We start from the raw sequence: 24,674 nt of genomic DNA, 5'->3' as shown, positions 1-24,674 counted from the left end.
ATGAGCTCTGTTAAGTCGTTAACAGAGGTATGTTAATAGAAATGGTATGTGTCTTTACTAGTTAAATTCGAATTTATCTTCACACCCTTATGAAAAGTAATCCTTTGTATGGCAGCAAAGTCTAACATTTACGACTTTATACCAAAAATAAACAAATAATAGTTAGTTTTACTAAATTTAGACTGCGACAGTTTACGTTGTGGGCCTTCGGTTATATAAGGGCTCCTTTAACAAGTGGATATAACTTGTAATTATTAGCATTTCATCACAAAAACAAATGAAGAAGATAAATAAAGAATGCGTTAGATGAAATGACGTAGGCCACGGTTCGAACACCTATAACTCGCACGATTCGGCAAGTGACCCATCTGATAATTCCAAGATAATTGCACTCTAGTTCCGAATATAAAGTATAATGTATAAAAATAACTCATAAACACAAACATGAAACAAACATTTTGAAAACAGTTACTGAGAACAACAGTTTAGTTCGATTCCCATAGTTCTTTATGCACATGAGTGCATATGCAACTACAAAAACAGATTAACTATCGAAAGTTCAAATGCTTGTACGGCCAACTAAAAAGCAGACTTAATTAAACTGACGTCATTAGTTCAACATCAAGGAGGTCGTTAATATCTCTGACCCAAAGATCTGTCTTTTTAATATTAACGTTTTTGCTTGACTTTGATTCTTCAAACTTCTATTAAATTTCGTGGGCAAAATAAAATTAAGAAGTAATCCAACTCTCTTAAAATGCTGACTGTGGCATTTGTCGAGGCCATTTTGAGCAACCTTTACAAATGATAGAAACTCTTCACGGCACGACGAGAAGATGTTAACGACAATGCCCGCCTTGGACGCCGCACCACGTCAGCAGCTGATAAAAGCATTGAGGCAGAGAAGAAAATTGATGTTGTGTCACGCAATTTTTTCGCATGAGCAGGAGACGCATGTCCGAGAAGATTCTTCTGACGTTGTCATTTTTAAATTAAAAGAAATTTTTCTTGAAAGGGTCATAAATGGTGAAGTAACATGAGTATATGGTAATGACAATTGAAACCAAAGCCCAATTATCCCAATTGAAGCGAAGAGCCAGAAGAGCCAAGCTCAAGAAAAACACGTCTCAATCGTTCAAATGAGAAGATCTTGCTCACATGCCTGGAGCACCATGAGTTCTTGCGCGAAGCAATACGAAAAAACGCCCAGAACAACCCATCATGGCTGAAATAATTTGGCCAAGAACATGCCTTAGTCACCGTATTCACAGGACTGGATTCCCTGCGGCTTTTCGCTGTCCCTAAAACTGAAAACATCCTTGAAAGACGTTAGTTATGCCAGAATTAAGGAGATAGAGACCGCATCACCAGAACAGCTCAAGCCTAAAACAAAAAGCGCAAAAGTGTTTCGAGGATTGGAAAAAACTTTGGCGCAAGTGTAATTACGTCTAGAGAGATGGCTTTCAGGGCGACAAAATAGATTTGGATGTACAAATAAATATTTTTCTGGAAAAATAAAAAAAAGTCACTTTTTTTCTCCTCTTCCTCGAACACATCTATACATACGAACATAACGAATTGAAAAATCTTTCATTACAGTGTAATATGAATGTTTTCACGTAAATTGAATTTAAAAGAAAGTGAGTTTACATCGAACAGGAGAGAGCGTGAGCACAAATCTATTCCAGAGATTATTTCCATTCAATTTCATTACGTAATTTACTGATTTTTGTTGTTTTAAATGCTTGAAGTTATTTTTACGTGAGATTTCGTGTATGGGAAGTAAAATAAGATTTAAGTGAACATGTGAAGGCCGCTAATCTTGTTTAATATCTTATGTACCTGATGCGTTGAATAGGCAGTTCGATGATTTGGTCCGGTTGCTGGACCAGGAGGTGTGGGATACCGTTGCGGATAGGGTGAATATTGAGATGGTGTTGTGCCTTGATTCGAAGATTGCGGTGGCGGTGGACCGCCAGCGCTACTTCCACCGCTACCACTATTGCCACCACCACTTTGTTGTTGTTGCTGCTGTTGCGCTTGTTGGGGCGAACTTGGATAGGAACCTGAGTTTTGGCCATGCGTTGGCGGATAAGGTGATTGACCTCTGGAAGTATTTGTCTAAAAGTAAAAAGAAAATTAAGAAAATGAATAATAATTTTAATTTGCATTTCTTTATTTAAAAATTTGTTCATCTAGTTACAAATGGAGATTATGTCCCCCCGATATAAAGTGTCAGTTTACTTCTAATGTTTGCAAACGAGCAATTAAAAGGTGATTTTAATTAAGCCTCTCTGTTTGTCATACAATATGTTTGTGTGGATATATTTCACATCTGAATCGACTTAAGATAGATCAACTTTTTAGCTTATCAATTCGGACTCACTTTGTGAATCGATCTAAGCTTGTCTGTCTGTCTTAAATTCTGATTTCCAATCTATCGGTCGCAATTTTTAAGTTTTAGCTCGAGAACGAAGGCTGGAATGAGGTCATTTCTTCCATCGCTTCTTATATAAAACCTTATTTTGAAAACTCATTACTGTAAGTAACTGTACTAAGTGAAAAGATGTAAGTTATTCTATATTAGTGGACGACTATAATATTTTTACTTATTCTGCGCAACATTATTTTCTTTTCTGTTTTTAAGCCACGAAATTTCTAAATGCCCTGTAAAGCAAATTTGGATACCAATTGTAGAGCATAAGTTCACAGTGCCTCTGTAACAGACTACGATGACTGCTAAAGATGTTATCAAAAAGTCAGTTATTTAACTATACCTGATGGTATTTATTATGCAAGCTGTGAAATTTCTATCTGACTTATAAGTTACGTAATTTGATATCGTGTACAGTGCAAGCTATAAAATATCTGAACAACTTGCAAGATATGATCGAACAAACAATTACTTAATAATACTTTATACCTTATCTGATATTGTCACAACATTTTTGAAGACGTTAATGGAAAAAGTAAAAACATTGTAGACGAGCAAAACCGACTCTTCGATACCTTACACTATAAATTCAATTCTTTATTTTCTTTTCTTTTCTTTATTGACACAGTACCGGTAATTGCATGCGGCTTCCAGTGCGGACAGACATATGTGGATGGAAGTGGCAGTGCGCCTGCTACTCTTTCATGAGCGACGATCTAAACTCTAAAAACGAGTGCTGTTTTTAGTCTTCATTGCACTGTAAGCGTACCAATGAACAGATTGGGTCCATTTTCATTGGTGACCTGTATAATACAAGAACTTTCAATGCCAACTTTCAAATCTGAAGTCGATATCATTATCTTTACGATCAGCAGCAAAACGTTTAACACAGATATTACAAAGATGGACAGATGGACATATTTAAATCGATTTCGAATTTAACGCTGCTCAAGAATATATATATTTTATGGGATCGAATACCCTTACACCGATTCAGGATCTATATAATTTGTAGGGTGGCTGAAACTTTCTAACGGACGTCTCAAAGTATTCAACATAATTAATATAAATGAACCCTCGAAGAAGAGCAGTCAAGATGATCGAAAAAAATATTTACAACATCACCTGAATAAGCCTTAATAGGATCAGATTATTATTATTATTATGATAATTTTTCCTTTTTTTTTTTAGAATAATACGAACACGCGAGAAACGTCGGAGCTTTCTTTCTTTTCCAGGAAATGACATTGGATATGTTTTGTTTCTTTCATATTCAGAAACCACGTTCTCAATAAGAGTACAAAAGAAGGAAGAAAACCGCTAACAACTCATCTCTGGAGAGGGTCCAATACCTTCGAGTTGCATATCCCTAACGTAATACATGCGGTCTCTTCAGCTCTCTTCTATCGTTTGTTATAATTTGAATTTCATTCAAATTCAGTCATAAAAAGCATTATAGTTTAGAATTTTAATGCATTTAAATGCATCCTAATAATTAAGATGAACATGCCTAAACATGTTATAGATATATTTAAAACTCATTTCATTTTAGATTTACAGTAATTACGCAAGTTGCACACACAAAATATTATGATAATCAGAGAGACATAATTTAACTGACACTCTCGCTTTGTATGTTAATTTGTTGAAAGGACATAGAGACATATATATATATATATATATATACATGTGTATACATAGATTCATACGCATAGTATACACCACACACTGTCACACCATCGTCGCCGTGGTTGGGAAATGTTTTCAATGGAATGCTTGCGTACGTGAAATTCAAACCATCCCCGTGCCATTATAAACAATTCAACAAATCCTGTGAAGCAGTAATGTACACCGCAATATATCTTTGTATGAACATCAGCAGGAATGAATATTAGTGTGCGAGTGGCAGTGAATATGATCACAAACGCACATATACATATATATATATATATAGCTGTATGCATGTATATATGTTTACATATATATATGTATATATGAATGTGTATATATGTATATAAAGTGTAATGTAATAATGATTATTGTTGTAGTCCTGCTGCTGCTTCATTTTTATGTTTGCGCACGTGTATATCTATATATCATACATATACGCAAGTTTATGCGTTTTTGTTGGAGCATATATCTACATACATATATATATATATATCTACGTATCTACGTATATATATATATATGTAGATATATATATGTAGATATATATATGTATGTATGTAGATATATTTATATACATACATGTGTATGTAAGTATCTACATATAAATATATAAATGCACACATGCTCATAAAAAGCATTTATTGCGAATAGATAAATGCCTGCACAAATGTGCTGAAATGTGTGTGTGTGGTCTTTTAAATTGTTCTTACACATATATATACAATACGAAGACATGTCTATGTATAGATATGAATACACATACATATATATATATTTTATACATTTATATTCAAAATTTGTTGGTTGTGTTCTTATGCGAAGTAGGATGTGCGGTATTCTGTTTTATATTGACAAACATACATACATATAGGTATTTGTGTACATATATATTTATATCAGTATATATATATGTATATGAGCATAGTAACAAAATGGTATGTAAAATTGTGTGAATACATATGCGTGTATTTGTGTGCACATATATGTACATAAATTTTAATCGATTTTCCGAAACCATTTCAAATAGGGTTCATCACCCACTCGAATGTATGCATGTTTGTTGTTGTATGTGCTGAGTTAAATTGAACAGTAAGTATATATATATATATATATTTGCATAAGTTTGTAATAAATGCCATAACATGCTGAAATCTGTTGTTGTTGAAGAAAATTAAAACCAATGGCATCATCAGAATAAACTTAATATACAGCATATGATAGATAAGTGTGCATAGTAGTAGACAAAAACAAGAACAACAACAATAACACGCATTCACTTATAAACTCTATTCGGTTCCTTAGATATAACAGTCAGTCATGTCATCCAGAGTACAATTGTTGTGTACATTGTGCACATTAAACGTGCAAATATGCTATGTTGCATATTTTTCGGTTCTCAGGACACGTTAGTATGGATTTTAAACAAACGCATACACACGCACCACTACCACCACCACCACCACGAATACCATCAACAAGCTAAGCTGTTATGGTAAGAATAACACTTTGGCATACGTTTCATATACGTTGTATATGACGTTAAGCAATCAACTTGCATATGGCAAAGTAGTACCTAGACTAAGAGTCAACTTGCAAAGGCCGACTCTCTACCTATCTATTCGTTGTTTTTTTTTTTTCCTGTTTGTCTGTCCGTCTAACCTCGCTCAATGTAAAACATAATTTCGAGCAATTGTAAATGCTACGAATTCGATTGATTATGTGTCATTAAAAGGAAAAAAAAATATATACATAAAAAAAAAAACAAGAGCAACAACTACAGCTGACTTCACTAAGGACATCGTCTGGCCCATAAACGCACAAGCTTTGTTTACGGAATTTTATTGTTTTTGCTATTGCAGCTGTAGTAGTCTTTAAAAATGTAATTAAACAGCAAAGGATTAGGTCGAGCATTAACCTTAACTGAATCAGGTAGCTTCTCTCTGTTTGCACATGTTGTTGTTACTGATGCAGAGAATGGCATGACTGTCAATTTCTGCAGAAGAAAATTATAAATTAAATTAAAATTAATCTGTATTGTTGTTCCCGCTCTTCACTATACTTTTTCAGAGCTAATTGTGTTGGACGCAACATGAGGAGGAACTGACATTAGATATCTTCTTTCAATTGTGATACAAAGAAAAAATTCGTCAGAGACTGCTTCCTGCACTTTATAATATATATTCAATGAGACCAAGACGTCGTAACGATTTAACCTTAGACGCCTGTGGTTAACACATTCGTTCGCTTATGTATATGACTCGTCTTTTATGGAAACACTTATCGTGAAAATTGAGAAGAAACGACAAAAAAGGATCAAATTGGAAATTGGACGTAAGCCACCGCAACTCCTCCTAACTCGTAGTACAATGATCGAAAACGTTGACGAGAACCACCACAAATTTTAGTACACAATTCCCTTATATATACATCTACACTACAAGCAACCAAAAAATAAGGAACATTTATGTGTGGAGTAGGGCGGAAATAATGTCTAGGAGGTGTAAAATATCAGTGCAAAAGTCTTTCAGACCGAACAGCTGTTACGTCGACATTTAACGAATTATTTGGCAATGGACATGTACTGACATACTGTAGCGAATATCAAAGATTCACCTTTAGCGTGGATATGATTTTCTCACTTGTTTTATTATTAAAATCGTTTTTACACACTCCTTAAGATAATTCTTATCATTAAGTTGAACGATAAATTTTGCGATAACATTTCTTGATCAAAAAGACTTGAAAATGAAACAAATAAGAACAATATAGTCGGACAAGGCCGACCTTTACATACCCCACAGCACTTCACATAGAATGATTTATTATTCACTATACCAACAATTACACATTTCTTGCAAACGCCTTCTTTTCACGGAAGCTCGCATTTTGGAGGGTGCTCACAACATCGCATGGTATGATCGAAATTTGGCAAACTTAATTCACTTCCTAAAATGTTCTATTCACGTTTCCCTTATAAAGAACTAGAAATTAGACTTTCTCTCTTCATAAAAGCGGATTGCTTTTCATAATGCCCATTATATAAATGTTTATATATTAGGATTTAAAAAATTGACCTTGAAAAATTGTCCAACTGCCCTACCGTTGATTTTTTTGGGTTAACTTCCTGCTATGGATCAATCTTCATCATAAAACAATAAAACTAAAACTTTTTTTGAAAGGCCTACTATTCATGAGAAATCTTACAAGGAATGGGGTCTAAGATATGGGACTCTTATAGTTCAAATTTGATTCGCTTAATTTTTATATTCAATTACTCACTTTTCATCATTAAATATTAATAATTAGGCTGTTTTGATATAAAAAGGTTTACATTTCCTCAGAATCGTTATCTGCTGTGCTATCCAAGAGATGTATCTATGTGAAAACACTGATTTCTTTGACACTTTCCTATTCTGAATCAAGTTTCATCACAAAATATTGAAAATTAAATCCCTTTTTATATAAGAGGGGGGTTCAAAAAATTGCCCCAGGCGAAATCAACTTTCCATACCAATTTAGAATGTCGAAATACTATCACTCAGGGAAAAATTACCAAAATTACATTTTTTTTTTTCATACAACAACTTTTAGTATAAGACGTTACATGAGGAAATGTCGAAAAAGTGGACCGGAACGAACCGATTTCAATAGCGTTAAAAATTTGCATTTTTTTTTTCCATATAACGACTTTCCAGAATAGGGCATTATATGGGGAGTGGTCGAAAAAGCGGCTCGATCCGAATCATTATCAATAGTGTTTGTCCTTGGATCAGACTGAAAACTGGAATCTGCATCTTCCACACGAACGCACAGATAGACAGACTTAGATCGATTCAGAAGAGTTATGTCTATCTCCTCCTCGTAGCTCCTACGGCGTATTACAAACGTCCGCATAAACTTAATAAACTTTGACTACGCCCACAAGTAATGTAGGGTATTGTGAAAGAAAATCGTAAAAAAGATTATTAACGGCACGAATTCTGCGATCGATTTTCACTGATGAAATAAAAGCAGACATAAGCAAAATTTTTCTCGCATTTTCCTGATAATTCTTAACCAACTAAAGCTCCTTTAGTCCATGTCGTCATCTATTATTTAATCTTTTCTCTAAACTATCGCTAGTGGTGACTTTTACCTTCTCCCCAAGTCCAAAGGAAATGGACAATAGACAGTCTTTTTAAAACGTGATAGGATAAAAGGACACATACAACGCAAGAGCTTACCTTCAGTGTTTTTTTAGCTGACATCTTCATTTGCAAAGGCTTATATAACATCAAAGAGGGCTTAATAAAATTATATTTGAAATTAATATCGAACCGTATATAAATACTTTTGTATAATATGAAAAATTCCCTTTAGGTTTTGATCGAACCGCTTACGTCTCTATGGTTTAAATTAATGTCAGCACAGACTATATAGCATAAATTCGATCAAAATGTCTATTTTTTATTTTTTTGGTTGTAGAAAAGGATTCTTTAATCAATTTCAATAAATTATGTTAGTTTTATCGGGCAGAAAAAGAAAAAAAAGAGAAAATAAATTGAAAGCCGTCGTAAAACAAAGAACTCGTTATGATTTAATTGAAATCAATTAAACGTATATATATATATATATACACATCGACATGCATTAAAACCATCTCGCACAGCACAACACAGTGCGGAAAGCTCATATTTCGTTATGTCAAACACACACTTTTACTTCTCTCGCATATCATAAGCAGCCAAACCGCCTTTCCACAACGTGATAATGATGATGTTTTGTACGGTGGTAACGGATAAAAAACAAAAACAACAACGACAACAAAATCCTAAAATTAAAAGTGAACGATATATATGCCGCAGAAGGAAACAGTGCGCGGGGCGAGAAATGAGAAAAAAAAAACGAAAGTAAAATATGGGGAGAAAGAAAAAATTATAAACAACAAATTTCATATTTGGCATCCTTCCACCATAACAACGCCGAAATATATGTATCTTTCTATAAAATAACAAGCGACTAAACTATATCCACCACTATATCCTCGCTAGCGCTTTTTTCTTTTTTTTGGCAATTATGAGTCAGCCACGCGTTGAAAAATATCGTATAAAAAGTTGTTTTCTACATTTATACTTCACTTTTCTATCCAGAGAAGATCAAAAGAATTTAGAAAATTAATTCGATATTGTAAACGAAATAAATTCCACATATATTTCATTCCTTTAGCCAGTTGCCTGTGTAGGCTGTTTCAAAATATATACGTTGTGATCCGTCTATCCGTCCATTCGTCCTTGTCGGATTTTCTCATAAGATTTTATCATCATGAATGTGTATTTGTGAACTGTGTATAACGAATGTGTACGTCAGGATCTGTCCATTCGTCCTTGCCGGGTTTGGAAATAAACATATACGTCGTGATCAGTCCGTTCGTTTTGGCCGCATTTTCTCCTAATATTTTAATCATTATGAATGAATTTATGAACTGTGTATAACGAATATATACGTCGTCATGTATCCGTTCGTCCGTGTCGGATTTTGGCATAAGATTTTATCATTATGAACGTGTATCGTGTGTCCTTACCGGATTTGGAAACGAATATATACGTCATGATCTATCCGTCCGTCTTGGTCGGATTTTCTTATAATATTTTATCATTATAAATGTGTAACGAATATGTACGTCAGGATCTGTCCATTCTTCCTTGCCGGGTTTGGAAACGAATATATACGGCGTTATCTATCCGTTTGTCTTGGTCGGATTTTCTCATAATATTTTATCATTATGAATGAATTTATGAACTGTGCATACGTCGTAATCCGTGCATTCGTCCTTATCGGATTTCCTCATAAGTTCATATCATTATGAATGTGCATTTGCTATGAAAATGTGAAATATGTATAATGGATATATACGTCATGATTCGTCGTTGCCGGATTTTCTAACGATACGCCCATTTGTCATTGTCGAATTTTGTCATTTTGATTGATTGAAAATCATAATTAGGAATCGCGGTTCAAAAACCTTTTGATCGTAAAATATTTGTCGAGTAACATATTCAAATTAACAACGAGTTTACTCGATATTGAGACCCATAAACCGGCTTCAAAAGTCAGATGAAATTAATTCAGGCAAATTTTGAAGTAGCTGTACTTTATTAAGACTTTCATGTTTGAAAAATAGATTTATTCGCCAAAATGATGTTTGCAACATCTGGAAAGAGTTTTAAACTGTCAATCAATGATTTTTGACGACCAAGCTTTTGCCTTTGTTGATAATATGTTTAACGGTGGATGACCAAGGATGTCATTCAATTCTTTTTTGAACAATTTACACTAAAGAAACACGACTGCTCTTGACAGTGTATTGTCACCAAAAATCAACATTCATTTCAACATTTGCGACATGTTAGAAGTCGAATTAACTTTCTGAAGCAAAATTTGATTCCTTGCTGAACTCTGTCATTTATTTTAAAAATCAATCAAAGTAACATTTTTTTAGATGAACATAAGCAACCATATCTTCGTAAGTGTTGGAACAGGATAATATTCGGTTGGGACCGAATCTTCTATACTTGCCCACCTTTCACGTCAAAACCAAACCCGAAAGAGATAAAATTGTAATATTCAATAATTAAGAGATCGGGCGGGTTTGAATAATATGTGCAGCTTTTGCCTTTGAAAGCAGAGTTTATAATGCAGGCGGAATCATTCAGGCACAGACGGACAGACAGGCAAATTTAATACTGATGCTTACTGATGCTTTATAGGGTTTCGTAAAGTTTCCTTCTGCGTGTTACAACCCAATTGACAAAATGAAAATACCTACAACGTCGCAAGGTTGGGTGAAAAATTTATTCATTTGGATAAGCAATCGCAAGTCTTATCTCGCACAACAATACATAGTATTTTATGAATGGCTAACTTGTCACCTCCAATTAACTCATAGGAATTCACACAGAAAATATTCGCATAACTTTTTCTTGCCCACAAATTGTCTCAATTGCTCTCTCCTGTCGCAATGCAAAAAAATCCCTTTATTCTTATCATTACGCGCATAGGACGCTTTGCATATATATTTTTAATTATTTTGTTGTAGAACATACTGATATCGTATTTAGTATTATTATAGACTACAAGCCAACATATATGTATGCATATTAAAAATTTTGATCGTTTTTCCATTTTAGAAAAATGACAACTTAAAACTGAAAGCTTTAAGAAGCTGCACAATATTGAGAAAAGATATTTGGAGAAAAAAAATGATTGGGAAAGTGAGTTGGGTAGGTAGCAGAATAAGTCAACCATTTTTCTGCTATGTATATGGGATATATATGAATATATCCTACACCCCTTGTATATATATACATATATTTTGCACCACTTAGATGGAGCTTCCCTCCCTACCTCCTAAAGTATACACATATTTTGCTCTTTCTTGATGTGACGATTCACTCAGGAAATGTCTTCTATTCGCGTAAGGTGTTGACGGGCAGAAGTAGGGAGGAAGAAGAAAGAAAGCAAGAAATAGAGAACCTAATGGATAAGTGTTACGCCTTTACCTAATGAGCTATCATTATAGCGACCACCAAAATAAACTCCACAGCAGTGAGATTTGAATCCGTGAGCACTGACTTGGTAATCGCGACTCTTACCTATTCGTTTACCCACGAATGATGAACATACGTTCTCGACTAGTGCCCAGCCGTGCATGTCCGTGCGTTTATCCATCTTTTCATTTGCCTATTTATATATAATCTCTGTGATCAACCTTCGCCTTCAATGTTCCCAAAAATACTGATATCAATTTTAGTTAAATTTAGTAAAAATATTGAAAGTTCTTGAACGCAGGTTTGTATTTAAAATGTGTCAAAACGATCCAAAGACCCGCCTAGAATGCAAGATTAACTAGCATTTTTGTTTTCTAAGGTTTTTTGCCCATTATTCATAAGCTACATACATAACAGGCGATGTAATATATATTCTACAAATTTGGGAGGAACTAACCACGCCCAATCAAAATTGTAGAGTAGGCAAATTTGCTATTTCTTTTTTTTTTTCTTCAATCTTTCTTAAGGCGGATTCGGTCACTGCGGGATTTAATTTTTCTAAGCTTCATATAGCGCAGCCCCCCATCCCCTACACCGCTTCTAAAACTCAATAAAACAATTCCGTCACTTAAGACTACATAAATACAGGAGACTTCCACAGCTCAAACTTATTAATGTTTTTGTTTTACAACCAGGCTTAAGACAATTTTTATGACCGTAAGGAGTATATTCTGGCTTTGCGATCGGTCATTGGTCGCAACAGAAAACAATATGTATTCTTCTTACGGTTGCTGCGATTTTGTATAAATTTTGGAACGAATCGCGCCAACGGGTCCCGCCAACTACACAGAAAAACAAGTAAAAACATTAAATTCGGTCGGGACCGAATCGTTTATACGCATCACCCAAAAAACGAGAAAAGAATTAAAACAACAAAATTCTCATGTAGTTGACGGACAGACGGATATGCTTAAATCGATTTAGGATTTGATGGTTCCTTCTGGTTCTTGCAAACGTTTCAACAAAATGAATAAACCCCTTATCGATACGATATCTCCTTGATGTTGTCCCCCTTTTAATAATAGAAAGAGACAGATGTATAAAAATTTATCAATGCACATTTTCTCTCTCACTCTTTTAGCGGGTTATACGAATATAAACAAGACAAAAATAAAAACAGTTTTCAAAATATAATCACGATCCGGCAAACTGAACTGATATGGACCGATTCGCATTGATCCAATTAGATAAAATTTGTAGCATCTTTTCTGCTCAGCGGCTAAACGAAATGAATTTTATAACTCGTTATCATTTTTGGGAAATATTTTATATATATATATTAAGTTGTTTATTATACGTGTAGCCCTAACTAAAACCGAATCCCAAACTAAAGTAACTAACTAACTGACGATTGTAATGTAAGCAAAGCGTGAAGTGACAAATATTTAAGGTATCATCCCGAAGCAAATACAAAGATTTTTATTTTTTTTTTTCATTTCTTATATAATAAGCAATAAGTAAGCAAAAAAAAAGCAACACTTATCTCATCATGCTCTGTTAGTGAAATACAATCTTTAATTGATAATAAAGACAATGTTAAGTAGAACAAATCCAAGAGCAGAGAGACATAAAAGGAATTCTTTCAAGATATTTATTTACGCACACGCATTCATAACAAACAGTACAAGTACAAGTAATGCGCTAAAGTACATTTTCACCATTCTTTTTTCTTGTTGTTGTTGTTGTTTTTGTTTTTTTTTCCCCCTCCCCTCTTCTGTTTATTCTATTTACACAAAAGCAAAGCAAAGCAAAGCAAAGCAATGTAGATGTCATCATATCAAGGGCCAGAGCCAGCAAACAATCAGAATTTTAGTTTTATTTTCTTTTCCAATCTCCTCTCTGCCAATAAAGCAAAAGAAAGAAAGAAAGAAAGAAAGACAGAAAGAAAGAAAAAAATATATATAATGATTCGCTGCTTTTGGCAATGAGTTTTTTACCATCTGATGATGGCCGACTAAACGTCTAACTGAACGTTTGTCTGACTACTTCATCTATCTGTTTGTCAACATATTTTTTTTTTTTTATTATTATTTTCTTTTTTTTTTTTTTTTTTTTTTTAATACACACAAGAGTCTGAATTGAATTTAATCTTTTTTTTTCATTACTTTCGTTTAATAAAGTCTGTCTGTCCGTCTGTCTGTCTGTCTGTCTATATCTGTAAGTCTGCTGCTCTGTTCTATTCTGTTCTTGATCTTCTTGTTGTCAATTCAATCCACTGTTCTTGTTACTTTGATATGTTGCAATGTAGACAAAAAATTAAAGCAATAATAACAACAAAAACAACAACAATAAAATATAATGTTGCAATCGTTTGCACGGCATTTCCTCTTTACTTTGTATATACAAGAAGACAATATTATTCCTGCTTACAACAAGCACGGCAACCCATCATTGTCAACGTGCTCACCATCCCATCATTACATTAATAACAATAACAACAACAACAACAACAAGTACGACGGTGACGAGTACGGCGAGGTTGATGCCTCCGTATTACGCTTCGCCTTCGTTTTGACTGTGTGTTTTCCATTCTTTCATTTTTTTTTCCACCCCTCCGATATTTACACTGCTATAATGTTGTCGTCGTCGCATTAAAACACAGTTGCAGCAGCAACATAACATATTTCTGGCGGGCAACTCGACTCCATTCTCGACAAATAAACCATCATTTACACTCTGAATGATTCTGAATCAGTATAACACCAAACAGGACACAAATTTGTTGTTCGTCGTCGTCGTCGTCGTCGTCGTCGTTATCGTTGTCGCTGTCGTTGTCATCGTCCGTATACTGAGAAGCGAGAGCATAATGTACAAAAAAATTTTACATTGTATATGGGGTTAAGCATGTGTTTAAGTATGCTTTTCCATGTGCGTATATTTGTATGTTCATTCAGTTCAACCATCCATAATTTCATATCTCTGAGCACGTTTTACTTACGTACGTTTGTCGTTTGTTTAATTCAGTTCATTTTTTATTATTTTACTGTTGACTCTGAACAAAACTTGTGTTTATACGCAAAAACTCAAAAACGCATACACGCATGCACACATATACCCACCTACGGGCATATATATATATATATATATTTATAGAGGCAGCAATTCACTTTCAAGTTCTCTGTCCCATGTTTTCATATAATCCCATCTACAAAACGGCATCGAGCTGAATACACAGTTTTATACGTACGTCGGTAACAGAATCGAGGATTCATTTATATAGGCAGGCAGGCGCATGTTGTTGTTCTTGTGTGCCATTTTCAACCCCTCTTACACAATGAACAGACGATGTTGTTACTGTTGTCTGTTGTGCACAAATGCCTGACACTGGCTGCCCGCCTGCCTGTTTGCCTGCTTGCTTGCTTGGTTTGCCTGCCTAGCTTTGCCTTGTCAACTACTTTTGTATGCATGCAAGTACGTTACAAAAGGTATAACAAAAAAAAGAAAAAAGAAAAATGAATAAAAAACTGTTGTTGTTTTTTTCCTGAACCTTCCTGTGTTGTTGGCCCGACAACGTTCAACCGTATATTGTGGTTGCCGTTGTGCGCATTAGTTTCCCTTTTTTTTCATGAAATTATAAAATTCTACCATAGCACACAATAAATGTATACCACCACATCACATCACACCACACCACACTCAACTCATGCCATTTTGCACAATTCTATGGTATAACAACGTATAAAACAAACACACACACAAACATACACAAACACACACACATAGAACAAAGTACATCAAACCAAACTCTTTCTGCTTTTTCTTTTTTTTATAATTTTCTCGTTTGTATGTTATGTGTTGTTGTCGTACCAAAGCAAATCATCTTTTCATCCCATGCCGTCCCTACGGTAATTCCTCAGCAACAATAAAACCAAAAAACGACTATACTCTCAAATGTCGACATCATCCACGTTTTATATACATAAACACATCACGAACAAACACACGTACATACATATATATATATACATACGTATACTCAAATGCTTTTATGCTGCACAGCTCAACTAACAACGGCAACAGCAACAAACATTCATTCAACCATCGCACACACATGCACAAAAACGTTAAGCCAAGCGCAAGCAAATACATTTCGTATAATACTTAAGTCATGCTATGCTATAGCTAGAATGCCAGCCAAGCAATTCTTGTCTTGCCATGCTTTTCACAATTATTATCATTCATCCTTAAGTTCAGTACATAATTCTAACATTCTGACTTTGCTACGCTATTGCTTTGCTCCGGTCGCACGTTCGTTCGTTAGCCAACAACAACCAACCCATCAAGCAGTCAGCCGGCCGTTTTGTCTTATCAGAGTCTCCAGTTTTTGTTTTCGCTTTTTTTTTTTTTCTTTTTTCCATTTTTATAAAAAATGCTTTCATGTGTTTGTTGGTTTCTTAGACTTTGTTTGTTTGTATTTGCTTTCCATCTTCTTTCTATACCGTCGTTGTCGTCGCCGCCGCCGCCGCCTTACACAATAACGGCATGAAGGCGAAAGGGTTAAGATGAATGGATGAATAGAGGTGGGGTAGGGGGAGGTTGGGTATGGAAAAGCGAACAAAATTTTAGTTATATGTAATGCTTTGTCGTTGCGCACATTTGTTCTCATTTCTCCCTGACGGACGTTCTTTCTTAGTCGGTCGGTATTATTGTTCAGTGGTAAAAAAAGAAAAAAAGAAGCAAAAAAAAAAAAAAATACGAAATGCATGACTCTCTGCCAGTCAGAACTAAATAAGTGACTGTTTGGAAATTTAGTTGCCTTTTAATGCGCTCAGCTCTAACAAGGTACAAGCACTCACACACATACACACGCACGCGCGCGCACATATGTCTACACATAAAGGTATATGTGTAATTATGTGTGTTTATATATATAAATATACATATATATATATATATAGATATATATGTATGTATGTTTACTTGAACGAGAAAAGATTTTTATCGCTTTACCGGCTTTTATTTCTGATTTTCCGCAAAACTCAGTCACATGTATTTAAATCAACTCTGGCACAGTGCTTTATTTCGTGCAAAACTTGACTGCATGCATACTAGGAAATCTAAACAATTTGAGACAAATTTTTTCCGGTGTTAAGTGGAAATTAAAGTTTAAGGGATTTTTTAACATAGCACATAGCTGATCCTACTGAATAATATCCTGCAATTATGTTTCTTGTGAAAGTACTATTTTTAAGCTCTTGCCCCGAAAAGCATTTGCGATTTAATATTTGATTTCTAAAAGAAAAGGAGAATTAGTGCCAAGTAAGGTGCAAAATATATTATTTTGCGATTCCCTCAAGAGCACAATGTTACCTGTGCAACTAGCGTAATTTTCTTGGCGATCAAATATTTCCATTTATAAAACTCATCGAGTAGTACCAGCGATGAGTAATTGATTGATGCCAATGATTTCACTTTATCGATGAAAGTTACCGATTGATTGAAGAAAGCGTCTGAGCACTCACGTGATTTTGACCTTCTAAGAGTAATTTACGATATTTCGAACGGGACGGCAAGAAACCCTTAGACGTATCAAGGAAACTTGAAGAGGAAGAATGCTAACCACTAACCAAGAATTATTAACAATGAAAAATGAACACATAGTGATAGTGTGAAGCCCATAATAAAGCATGAGAAAACCTCGGAAAGCCTTTCGGTCAAATAATAATAACTTGTGCTCTTTATTTTATGAGTACAGTACATGTATCAAGTCAACGAAGCTATCACCGCGGGATGGGACCAACAACAATGCATCGAGTACTCGAGTAGATAATAACCGTGACTATTATGCCCTTTTTCACGGATTCCAATTCCAATGCCGTGAAGCACTCTCGATCGTAGGTGTAGTGAGCGTGTTCAATCGGTGAAGGTATGACACTAACCAATTTGACACGCATCCTCTAAGCTGCCTTGACTACCTACCCTTTTTTTCTCCGTTTTCTCTGACGGTGATCGTATTACATGTAGACGTTAGATCCCCTAAAAGAATGGTTATGTGATATTTTGTTTATAAAGAAAATTATCACGCTGCTCAATATGTTCACCAGCCGTAGGCTTTACCTCTTCACTGTTCTTGGTAGCTCTTTTAGAATCGGAACACTTTTTTCAATCCAGCGAGTAACAGATAGCTTGAGTGAGCAAGTTAAATTTTAAATCTTTGATTTTGCCCAACGCAAGCACTAGGCACGCAAGCACTAGGCAATGGTTATTCCCTATCTCTTTCTCTTTCCTCACTTCTTTCTATTCGTCACCGTGTCGCACATATAGAGCAGGAATTGGTTATATTGAAATACAGTAACAATAATAATGATCGAGCTGAGCAAAGACAGCGTTAACAATGTGCAGTAAGACATAATAAAATATAATATCCTCTCTCTGCATTGACCGGATAAGGCTTCTCGGATTACCGTTTGTTATACTCAACGACTAATATGGGTCGCCAAAATGAATTGGATTGATAGCTGTTCTCAAACGACGAATGGTCCTTCCAGCGCAGGATCCACACCTTACCAAATAGCATGATAGACGTAGGAGTCTTGACAATCAAGTCGGCATAACCAGGTTGAATTTTCACTCATGGATGCTCGCTCGGTAAATACATCGAACTTATCTGTCGTGGATATATTTATCAGTTTACGGCCTCATATTGTCATTCTTTCCCAACGTCGTTTACCCTGCTAAAGACTGTGTTCGTAAGAGTATGTGACTGGTCATAAAAAACACAGAAACGCGATCTTCATACGTTGACAGAAAGATAGCGAAAAAAAGATGGGTGGCCAGCTATAAACAAGTTTCAACCATGTAACCAATAGCAAAGCCGAACTTTTTCCCAAAGCGACATTTTTCCATTTTCCACGCAAGGACTCAACGAAAACTTGCCCATCATTCAAATCCAATTATTGTACAAATTTTACTTTCTTCTTTAAGTCCTCCACAAATATCGCTTTGAGAAAGTTTTTGTAGGGAGAGAGAGAGACAGAGGCAGAGAGAGAAAGAGAAAGAGACAATTAAGTTTTAAGAACATTCTGTCAATTTGTGTTTCCAACGACATAGTCAAAATGTTTTCCATAATTCTTCACAACTTTTTCCAATCTTTGTGACGACATAGGCGATACGTTGACGAAAGAATGACATTGGTTTGGCACCGATCCAATCATCGACTCATTTTCGCATTTCGAAAAACGCAATCAAGCTGTAGCGATCTAAACAAATAGTAATCAGAAGGCGCCATGTCTGGTGGATACGCTGGACGCAGAAGAACTTCCCATTCAAACTGTAACAGCTCATCCTTGGCAACTCTTGCAACATGTGGCCGAGCCTTGTCATGCAAGAGCATGACTCTACGTCTGTTAACTACTATGCTAGACGTTCTTGCAACGATAAATCATTCAATTTATTCACTCGACGTCGCTAAACATCTGCAGCAAAAGTTTCATTCGGTTTTTGCACCTCGTAGTACGCCACCTACACCTTGCTAATCCCAACGTGTGCACAACAGTATCTTATGGTCATAAATATTCGACTTCGGTGTCGATGTGACTTTTCGCCCTTGGAATTGTCGTTATGGATCCACTTACGATCGCCAGTCCCAATGCGCCACAGATCATTTTTTTTTCTTTGCCCTGATGGTGAAACGGTTCGAAATGGCGTTTTCAGTCAATTCGTATGGTAGCCATTTTCACTCCTTTTCGATCTTTCCCATCGCATGTCAAGGTCTACAAATAGTTGATTCATCAACTGCGATGGTGTTTGAAAGTTCTTCGAGAATTTAATCTGGAAGTCTTGCAAATTATTATATTCGAACTTTGTTGTTGTTGTTGGTCTTTCAGGCCATTCTTCATGCTTTGAAATCGTTGAAACTAAAACCGACAATTGAGATATGATCGAGCAACATCATCATAAGCTTTTAAAAGTGTTTGATGGATTTCGGCATCAGAGTTCTTCAAATCAAGCAGCAGAAGTAATAAATGTCGAAAATGAAATTTTGAGCGTTCCCTCACTACCCTCTCTATACACCGAATAATTCAATAATACCTAATTCGAATTAAAATTAAGTGGAACTGGAATGTAGACAATTGACAACAATATGCATTTAAGGGCTAATATGAGTTTTCATTTCTCAAGTAAGAGAAAGTCTAACAGTAACAAATCTCTGAACGCAAAAAGCAAGTATGGCTTCTGAACTGATCCTATTGCATCAACACAAAACCAGTAGGAAGAAGACCGCACACCACACACAATCAAAATGCAGTTAAATATCTTTTTAGATGAATTTGCGCATAAATACAAACGGATGGTGTTTATTTATGTGCAAGCGATTGTGTACATATTTCATAATTTACAATGAGGTGCAATTTTACAGAATTTCCTTGAATTATATTTGAATACCTTACACGACTTGTGGTAGACAAGGTATGCGCAAGAGATTCTACAAAGTTTACACGGATGTATGCAGCAAGCAAGAATGACATGAAACAAATCGGTTCAGAATTATTTTTCTGTATCAATTTAAGTCCGCTCGTCCATCCGATGTCTGCGCACGTGTTTTTCTGTTCAACTTAAAGGTCGCAATTTTTGAGATGTTTTGACCCAGGGACAAGCGTACTTAAAAAATCTGCCGACTGGACGCATATTTACACCTATTTCTCCAATAGCGCCGTCTTTCAAAAATTCGCCGCATTAAAAAAAAAAAAATTTGCTCACAGGAAAGGCTTAAACCGATTCTGAAGGTTATTCTCAATCGATCGGTATAATGAAAGGCTGATCTATTCAAGTCCTTCTAGGCGTTATGTATACAAACACATACTCACGCACAAGTGGTGTTGGGTATTAAAAAAAAAACATGTGAAAAAACTTGAACAAATGAAGAGGTTTTCAATCCCATATCTTACGGTATACGACGGTCTTACGAAAAGCAAATATTTGACAAAAATTTAGTCAGAATGAAAATCAAAATTTTCCTAAAATGTTGAGAAAAGTAATAAAAGCAAATCATCATTTTTGAAGCTTCCATCTGCCGTTGCCATAAAGTAAATGCGTCTTATGAAGCTGTGCGACAACAACAAGATTAATAAGCCATCAGATAATAGGATTAAAACAGTTTTCGAAATCCAGTGCTGAAGGCTGATTTTCTATAAGCGGAGAAATCGCTAAAGACAAAAAGTGTTGTAATAGAATATTGGAAGAAAGAAGCTGATCAGATATATATGTGAGCTCAATGGAAGGAAGGGTTGTAACTTCTACAAAAAAATGCATTGGTAGCTGCCGTCACGACCAGCTCTGCTGGGCAGCTATCATATATGAATTGTCTTCTTTTTTTTTGTTCGTTCGGCCATAAAATGATCCATTTAAAAATGTAGGAAAATGTCTCCTTAACACTAAACGTACCGACATTTCATCCTACCATGAGCGGTCAAATTATCGCTTCAAAAAAAAAAAAAACGTATGTATCTTAGTAAAGTAGATAGTAAACAAATTTTTTTCTGATGCTACAATAAAAACTCGTTCCCCGCTTTTCGATGTATGTATATTTTAAGAAAAGCCAATAAGCTACATGATGATACAATAACGTTTTATGCAAGAAATTTTAAACGGCAGTTTAAAAGCGGTCATTTGACCGCGCGTGGTACGTTTAGTGTTAATAATATTTAATAATTTCGGTCGTTTGATGAAAAAAATGTTTCTTACCCTTGGTGCAGATTCCTGTGAATCAATCTTGAAAAAGAATATTTAATAGATACCAGCCCCGCCTGCCTATGTTTAAATTACTACAATCCTCCGTTAGGATAATAATTAAATGGATTGCGCGCTTTTCTAACCAACTTCATTAATAACTCAAACAATAATTTCTATTGTTTGCTATTATCATTGTTTTGTTCTCTTTTCTTTCTTTGATTTTTTTTTGTTTTTTTGCTTTTAATCCTTTTGAGTGTTTCTCTAAATTCTCGTTACATACATTTACTAGAATGAAAGTTCTTTAATTTAATGGTTGTAATATAGCAGCATTAACAACAACAACAACAATTCCATGCATAAAATTGCATAGTCAGTCTGTTAGTCCGTTAGTTTATTTGCTCTCCTATGTGCTTTCATTTATTCCATCTGTTTGTCAAAAAGTGTTTTTTTTTTTTTTCTTTCGTTGTTTGGTCTTTTTATCGTCCAATCTGCGGTGCCTGTCTTTGAATCTGTGTCTCTGCGTATGTGTGTATTGTAATAATGCTTAAAATCAGTCAGTCAGTCGGTGTAGTAGTTTTACTACTACATATATATATATATATATATATATATCTACGCAAATATACATATATATATATGTGTAGAAAGGTCGAGTTGAATGAGTTCGACGAGAATAGTTAGTTGGATGGACTGGTTGACTGGCTGTTGATTAGTTGATGACTGACCGAACGACCGATTAACTTTACTATACTACTTTTGCTTTGTTGCATTAAATTTTACCATAACACACACACACGCACGTGCGCGCGCGCGAACCAAATATTATTTATTCTTGTCCTTAACAAGTTTTCAGAGTTTTTCTTCCATCCTCTTTTTCCATGCTATCGTTTTTCTTTGCAATATTATAACATGTGACTAACTACAAGCGCCCGAAAGAGAAGGAGGGGCAGATAGTGCTGTTAACTCTGCTGCAATGCTTAACAAGATTTATAGCAGCAACACACTCCTTATATGTATATGAGTGTAAACACACGTTCTATAAAGATTGTATACCAAGAGAATATCCTTTCATTTGAGTTTTTACTTCATTTTTCTTTTTTAGGTTATCCTTTTTCCCACATACATAAATATGTATATACATGCATGAAGAGAACGTCGTCGTCGTCGTTGTCGTCGTCAACGTGCAAAATGAACAAAACTGAAAATGTTAGTTATGCTCGAGTAGTAAAAACGAAAATTTCTACAACTATATAACACAATTGTTAACTATGCATGTGTGCGTGCGTTTATGCGCGTGTGTGTGCGTGTATATACATTTGTGCTTGTAATCACAAGCTTAGTTCATAATCAACAAAAAAGTTCCATAGTAGTATGTACTCTATAGCCGCAGAATAATGTGAAGTACAACGAACATGGCACACATACAATATTAATAAAAAGAAAAAAAATAAAGGAAAAAAAACAAAAAAAAAAAACTTATTATATGCTTTTAATGCTTGTAGAGTATTTCGTACGTGTCTGCTTGTATGAAGATATACAGAGAGAGAAACCGTGTTGACTAACGACGGAACGGCAACAAAGTTATCAAAAACAAGCGACAGACAAGAAGAAAAAATTCCAACTGCGAAAAATGATAAACAAAAAAGAAAAAAATGGGGCGAATAGAAATGCTTTCATTCATGTTTACTTTTGCTGCACAAGCATGCCGGAGGAGCAGCAAGCATTTCTTGTTTGAGACGAGAAAACAAGAGAGAATTTATTTACTCTATTCTGGTCGAATTTTGTAATGCCCTTGTATGCGACGATATTTGATAATTTCCCCTATATCGCATCGTATACCGTATACATAAGGCAGAAAGCACAAGCGTATGCCTTCCGTTCGCCCGAAACTCCAAGGCGAGCAACAGCGATTAAACTTGTTTTTCTCGTCTGCGTAAAACACTAAGCGACTAAATAACGACTAAATACTGAAATTACGTAGTATCGTGCCTATCTTATTTATATATACATATATATATATTACGATAACTTAACAGCATTTGATGGCTAACTGGCTAAGCACTCTAAAAATCTTTTATATAGATGTCTCCTCAAAATCCTTGGCCGCATTTGGTTAATTAATAATTTTGAATAAATACCATATCGTTATGCTCATACCGATATCGTGCACAGCATATATCGTAACAACGAATCTGGCAGTTTGCGTAGTAGCAGCCGGTGACATTAGTGAAGGAAGAAAGCATAACGTGTCATATACGATAAAATCGAATCTAGCGTTTTATGCAATAACTAACGACATTGCAGAAGGCAGGAAGCATAGCGAATCATAAACATCATATATCGTAAAGTCAAATCTAGCTTTTTATGCAATAGCTAGATGGCACTACAAAAGACAGGGAGCATACGCTTCTCGCTTGCACGAAATACCAACAAAAGAAACTAAAAAAACAATCACAAGATTCAGTGCTTGCTGTTAACGTATTAAAGAACGAATTGAGAAGCCTCAAGAACTGTTGTGTGAAGGCTAAAGGGCCATCTTTCTCCGTGAAGGAATACCTGAATGGCCGTGTTAAAGGGTTACAGCTTCTTATAGATTTTTTGATGATTCTCTACGTAATGTGAATAAATACATATATGTATGAACTTTTATGTAACACAAGATGTGTGCGATCTGTTCCAGTTTGGCCACCACTTCTGTGTAACGTAATTATATGAAATTTGTCTTTATGTTTAACTCTTTTTGCGTAACAAAGCAATATTTTGCACATCAAAAAGGCCAGAAGCTCGGAGGCTGGAAAGGCACATGCCATTGAAGAACGGCCCAGCTTAGCAGTAATGAAGTGTGTTTCTATCTTTACCCCAAACACACTTCACACACGATTACACTAAAAGAATACACGTGCTAAAATCCTTACGAAGGCGGACACAAAGAAGGTACTTACTTACCGGGCAGGCTGATCTTATACTCTGGACATGTACATATATATATATTTATGCACATTAGGTAAAAAAGTGGTCCTAGGCGAACTAAAAGACGATTTATCGAAAAAGTAAATCTTCGCTTTAACCCTTGATTGTGAAAAGGAGTTTTTTTATATATATATATATATATATAAATCACGATAAAGTGATCGCAAGTCGTAGCGCATACATTCTATACGTATTAAATCATATATTGACAGCATTTGTTGGACGGCAACATTGTGAACTTTAAGTAGATAATTTTGATAATTCTTGACGAAACTCCCTTAGTTCAATTTAATTAATTTTCAAACTTTTCACCTGAATTTCTTAAAATATAAAAAATATTA

The 24,674-nt window shown here is 35.1% G+C and overlaps 1 protein-coding gene across 1 annotated transcript in view; it reads right to left on the bottom strand.

Annotated features, from left to right (window-relative positions):
- Positions 1 to 24,674, bottom strand: part of LOC119638156 (trithorax group protein osa) — a 135,873-nt gene that overhangs the window by 76,706 nt on the left and 34,493 nt on the right. The window contains 1 exon segment of the mRNA XM_038034816.1: positions 1,843 to 2,121. Within this exon segment, the coding sequence (XP_037890744.1) occupies positions 1,843 to 2,121 (279 nt within the window).

This window comes from Glossina fuscipes, unplaced genomic scaffold (genome assembly GCF_014805625.2).
Source record: "Glossina fuscipes isolate IAEA_lab_2018 unplaced genomic scaffold, Yale_Gfus_2 73, whole genome shotgun sequence".
Lineage (NCBI taxonomy): Eukaryota > Metazoa > Arthropoda > Insecta > Diptera > Glossinidae > Glossina > Glossina fuscipes.
The sequence above is the reverse complement of the archived record's forward strand: the minus strand, read 5'-3'. Positions and strand labels throughout refer to the sequence as shown.